Source organism: Anneissia japonica, unplaced genomic scaffold (genome assembly GCF_011630105.1).
Source record: "Anneissia japonica isolate Jap-2015-1 unplaced genomic scaffold, ASM1163010v1 scaffold4270_len103479_cov137, whole genome shotgun sequence".
NCBI classification, from domain to species: Eukaryota; Metazoa; Echinodermata; class Crinoidea; order Comatulida; family Comatulidae; genus Anneissia; species Anneissia japonica.
This window is the reverse complement of record NW_022705184.1, coordinates 89,211-95,118: the sequence shown is the minus strand read 5'-3', so window position 1 is coordinate 95,118 and position 5,908 is coordinate 89,211. Positions and strand designations below refer to the sequence as shown.

At 36.1% G+C, this 5,908-nt stretch overlaps 1 protein-coding gene across 1 annotated transcript; it reads right to left on the bottom strand.

The window, feature by feature from the left end:
- Positions 1-861: 861 nt before the first annotated feature.
- Positions 862-3,213, bottom strand: LOC117105396. The gene is made up of 2 exons (XM_033246522.1): positions 1,419-3,213; positions 862-1,386 (listed from the first exon to the last, which is right to left on the bottom strand). The coding sequence occupies exons 1-2, from the start codon at positions 1,788-1,790 to the stop codon at positions 1,243-1,245; spliced, it is 516 nt and encodes a 171-aa protein (XP_033102413.1). The 5' UTR covers positions 1,791-3,213; the 3' UTR covers positions 862-1,242.
- Positions 3,214-5,908: the final 2,695 nt, after the last annotated feature.

The following is a 5,908-nucleotide window of genomic DNA, read 5'->3' as shown; positions in this document are numbered from 1 at the left end:
ACTAATAACGATGATTAAAAATGTAGTGTAGAAAGATTCACACCAAAATAATTATTTGCCTATCTTAATAATGTTATTTTAATTGCTAATCCTAATATTTTGGTTTAAAGCACAATTTTGGGCCATGCTAAGGCATAAAAACTCTCCTTGACCTTGAGTCTAGGCAGCCAATGGGGTTGGACCCACCCTGTCTTTCAACTTGTTGACAAACTTTGGGGCCACCACTGTAAAGTGTAAGTATCTAAGTTCATGTCAACTTTCACAATCTAGAAGCGACTGAAAATGTAAAATATGTTTCTCCACCCCATAGAAGCGGTTTGTCGCAGTGCAACGGTTTGGTTTCCCAACCTCGAGGCCAGGGTTTCAATCCCTTGCTGTACATTTCACTTGTGTCCTTGAGCAGGCATTTATCTGCATTGCTTCTCTCTACCCAGGAGTATAATTGGGTACCTGGTAGGGTTGCCTGCTCCTGCGCTGATTACCAGCAACATTTAAGCATGTGGAATGAAAAGGAGCACTTTGTATCTACAATGAAAGGTGCTATATAAATGATAGAAATAATATCAATAATAATAATAATAATAATAATGATAATAATAATAATAATAATAATAATAATAATAATAATAATAATGATAATAATACTAATAATACCCTAATCCTAATACATCAAGACAATTGTATAGCGTATTTTAGAGCAAAATTTTGTTTTCCATTGCATTTATAAGGTAGTAGTTTATTATTAAGTAAATATATGTTTTCTTTGTCCCTGTATGTACAGCATTGTTTTGAGATTGCTAAGTCTGTCTCTTATACACATCTAGATGTGTATAAGAGACAGATCAAAGAGAGTGAAGAGTAACAATTTAGACAATTTCTTGTAACATTTCTTAGTCCAAAATAAGCATTTTTAAGCCCAAAATTGCCCTAGGAAGGAGGATTTTTTGTCAGAGATTATATGGTATACTGATTCAGAAAAAGCCAAAATACATTTTCCTGTACTTATTCCTGCTAATTTTCAACTGCACCTAGTCTAAAAGTAATGACAAATTACTGTAATTGGTGAATATCCTTCACAACAATCAGCCTCTCTGAACTGGATGTTTCAACGAATTTGTTTGTTCTCTTCATTAATCTGCAATGCTCTTAACGATATGACGCCACATTATTCTGTTTTCTGCGTGTTCACTAAATTTGGGGTCAATGTTGGTGCATTTTTTGTCTGTTTCTCCTTGTTGGTCCTTATAACGTCTTCTTTTGGTGGTGGTTTAGTTCACTGTAGAGGAGTTGACGTGGCAGTCTGGTATTATTCATGCAGTGGACATTGCTTGAGAGGATGCTTCCGAGGTATGGAAACAAGTCTACTTGTTCCAGTGGTTTGCTAAGAACATTGATGTTGAAATCTGGAATGGTTGAGTTTGGGGGCTGCGCAAGTATTTTTGTCTTGTTAATTGTAAGGCCGAATTCAACATATGCATTTGTGAAATTATTGACCGATTCATGCATTTCTTCAGGTGAGTGAGAAGGTGAGGCATGTTGTCAACGTACTGCAGTTCAGTGACATGAGTGTTGTTAGTCAGTCTTTGTGATGACAGTCTGGAGAGGTTATACAGACCCTCATTGAAACGGTACTTGATCCCTACATCAGGATTGGTAGGAGGAATTTCGTGGAGCATGTCTGTAAGATACAGGGAGAACAATGTTGGTGCAAGTACGCAACCTTGTTTTAGGTTGTTGGTGATCGGGAACTCTTCTGATGTGTAGTTTTGATGTGTTACCTGTCCAACCATGTAATCGTAAAATGCCCGGATAAGTGCCACAAAATGATCAGGGCAACAAATCGCTTCAGAACCATCCACATGGCAATGAGTGGTACAGTGTTGAAAGCCTTTTCGTGATCATAAAAGACAAGGAAGGGTGGTTTCTGTTCTCAGCATTTTCCTGCAAATGTCTTGCACAGAATATCGTGTCAATTGTTCCTCTGCAGGTTCGAAACCTACACTGAGATTCCAGCAATTTTTTCTCCAAGATGACTATGAGGCGGTTGAGCAGTATAAGGGCAAAGATTTTCCCTAGGATTGAGAAGAGGGAAATGCCACAACAGTCTCCACAAATGTGGTGATGATAACGTTCTTTAAACCTGCAGGTACTGTTTGAAATTCCCACATTCTCAGGATGAGATTGAAAAGCCTTAAACCACCATTCATAAGTTCCAGGTGAATGTCGTTTGGACCTGGTGACTTCTTTGGATTCATATTTTTGACGGCATCACTACATTTTCAGAAAGATGGAGGGTTTGACATCCATGGTTGAGGAGGAGTTGGAGCAGTGGAGTCAATATTTAGGTGAGTGCTGAAGTGTTCCTTCCAGCGGTCGAACGTCCTTTGGCTGTCAGTGAGGGTGTTGGTGTTGTAAGAAGTCTTCAGTGTACCCATTGAAGTTTTTGTTAGGTGTACAGCTCTTTGGTACATGCGAAGAACTTTCTAAGGTCTCTGGTGTTTGCATACTGTTGCAGCTCAGAAGCCTTCCATCAGCTATTTTGAATTTCTCTTATTCGACTTTGACATACCCGCTTGAGATCTTGAAGGCTTTTTTTTTATCTTAAATCTTAATGTATATGGTTGAATCTTGTTTAAGGGTATGACAAGAATCTCTTTTGTCATGATTTCTTAATTTTTTCAAGAAGCCAATGATGCTGAGGGGCTGTCTTTGATAAATTCATAGAATCTTCAGCTTTATATTTTATTTTTGATTTGTTGAACATTTTTTGTGGCCAGCACATAAAGTGGAAAAATTGGTTGACCATAAACGGAAATTTTTGAGCCGACTGATGAGAAGTTTGTTGTCCGTCATCAGCATTTCTTGCTGCCTTGGTCATAATGACATCTTTCTTTTCACATCGGTGAGTGATGATATAATCAAAGACGTGCCAGTGTTTGGAACGAGGATGCATCCACATAGTTTTAAAGCAGTTTGGGAGCTAGAACTGAGTGTTAGTAATAAATAGTTCAAGTTCTGCACAAAGCCCCTATTAAACTAAACTGCTCATTTGAACTGAATTTTCCGATGCCTTGTTTCCCCATTTCCCCACATTCTCCAATAGAAGGCAGCTCTTTCAGACTCTGGCATTGAAATTGCCAAGAAGGATGAGTTTGTCTTTTGGTGGTACTTTAGAAAGAATGGTGTTCAGTTGCTGGTAAAATTAGTTCTAAAGATCTTAGAGTGTATTAATTACTTTGCAAGTAGACCTGTGAAGCACCGTCAAAGCTTTGTCGTTTAGAGTACCGTAAGACATCCCGAAAAATTGCATTGAACTTTCCTGACCGCATTAGTGAGGTCTCAACAATGGGGTCCATAATCTACCCCCACTGATGCAACTCCATTAAAGTTTAGGTGCAGAACCCTCCTGAAAAATATAACGATTCTGTTCTAAAAACAACAGGGTATAACTTGTCTCTTATACACATCTAGATGTGTATATGAGACAGCCTCTATGCTCTGCCCTACCCCTCCCCAACCCTAAATCCCCAGTCACGTTCCTACTATTTCTTTTATGCATCCATCAAAATATCCTAAAAGCTCAGTACTTTGACAGCCAGAAAGAGAAAACTAGACATTTTACACTCACAAATTAACTTCAGGGTACATTTCTTTTTCTCTGCTCTCCTCTGTCCATGCGTCAATCCCCTTCCTCCCCCACCCATGAAATGTCTCTCCCACCCACATAGATGTATGTATTATTTACTTCCTAATGCTAATCTTTTTAAATTTATATTTTTTCTAAGTCGTCTGTTTTTAGTCATATTTTACCAAGCATTTTGAATTTTCGTTATAAACACCGATTGACGATGAACGCAACACAGCCCCGACGTTACCAACGATTTTACAAATTAATGTTCAAAAAAGGCTAAAAGAAGACTACAGATTTTTTAAATTTTTTTAAAGCCATTATTATACAGTAGTGTGGGAAAGGTCCCCAGCCATTTCCTGGCATCTAGAGGTCTAAAATTTGCTCACATCAGTCCCATCACAGTTTGTGTGTGGACTCCCATCACACTACCCCCTGTCTCTTATACACATCTAGATGTGTATAAGAGACAGGTAAAAGGTACTACCTCTACACGAACACATGATTACATCCACAAACAAGCTAAAGGAACTCCTCAACTACAACATCCACTCTGCATTATATTTGTGGATTATGAGAAATCATTTCTATAGAAACTCCCTCATATATTATCAATATTATTATAATAACTCTAAAGAAATACATCCTCACAATGTGAGGTGGAAGTAAACGTGAGTGTACTGCAGCTGAAATTATAATTAAGTATTTGTAAATGTTGCTGTGTAAAGCTTTGTCTACACTATCAATTTTAAGTGACAAAGTTTTGTGACATGTCCATATTTGGGTGTAATATGACATCATCATGCCAATATATAATAACAATAATAATTCATATAGCACCTTTCCATAATGATTAAGGTGCTTGACAGTAAGCAATCTCAGTCATGCGAGTTAACAATATACAATAATCACAAAACATTAGCACATATTAAAATGCAAACCAGATAACTGGACAAGTGTACAAATAGCAGATTTGATATCTAAAAATCTTACAAAAATTGTATCATTCTATAGTATGATTATCATTATGATGATTTACAAATATTCAGAAAGTTATAAAATTTAACACAATACCTAAGGATATGAAAATGTTCAAAGTCAAATGAACAATTTACAAAAACCTATAAAAATATTTCAATTAATAGTAGATAAAATATTATTATACCAATATTATGCAGATGATCCTTGTATATTTTATCATTGCTATTGAACTTGATGTATTATAATGTGTGTAAGATGTGTGGTGCTTTTTTAATCAACATATGTCATTTTGGTTCTGTTTTTATTTCAAATCACATAATTTACCTGTTTCTTTGCTGAGGAAATTAGAACACATAATGCACTATCTCTGTGCAACTTTACTCTAGCCAATAGGTGGGTGGCCCATTGTCGCAAATTCGAAGATGGCCTGAGCATAGCTCACAACAAATTTACAAATCGGTTCTTTTTAAAGAGGTTTTAATTTTTTTTTAAATTTAACTGATATTTTCTTACTGTACATAACAGGTCTCTGTATATTTATAATTGTAGCAAATAATAATAAAAATAATAATCATAATAATAATAATATAGATTTGTTTATATAGATGTATATATAATGTTTTTGTATAGACGTACAGTATGTCTATATTTGTTTAAACTTTGTATTACAAACCGTTTCAGCATATGGCTGCTGTCTTTCATACAAGAATAAATAAATAAAGAATATCTCATCTTATTCCACCTACATGGTTCTCTATTCAGGGGCGCCTCCAGATTTTTGTGAAAGGGGTGGGGGCGAATGAGTAGTGGTGGACATCCAGGCAAGCAAGGTATGCTCTGCAATCCAAAAAAAAAAGTTTTATTGTGCCTTTTCTTCGTTGTACTTAGCACTTCTTAGCCAAAACCTTCTAAACAAAATTTTTTTTTGAGTTGACTGCTACATTTCATTGGATGTCTAAGTTTATTTTATTACAGTAGTTTTTCAATTTTTAGCAGGCTTATCGCGTCATACTCTCAGCTGCTTAGAATTTCCTCATGGTTGGTTTTCCATACCAGCTAAACGCCTGGGAGTCAATAGATTAAAGTTAAAAAAAAAATCTGCATACAGACAACAGGTATAGAAGAAGCTTCTATAAATTAAATTGCAACTTGTTAAATGTACGGGAATAAGAAAACTATTGAGAAGAAACTACAACCACTTAGGATGAGAGCTACAGTAGTAACAGACCAATGACGGTAGAACGTTTTTCAAAATGAGGTGTTGGGGGGGGGGGTATTTCATAAGGTAATAAATCCAGT

Coding starts and splice junctions, on each gene's coding strand:
- LOC117105396 (XM_033246522.1), bottom strand. CDS start 1,790: ATGGTTGGACAGGTAACACATCAAAACTACACATCAGAAGAGTTCCCG. Junction 1,387..1,418: donor AATACTTGCGCAGCCCCCAA/ACTCAACCATTC, acceptor AACATCAATGTT/CTTAGCAAACCACTGGAACA.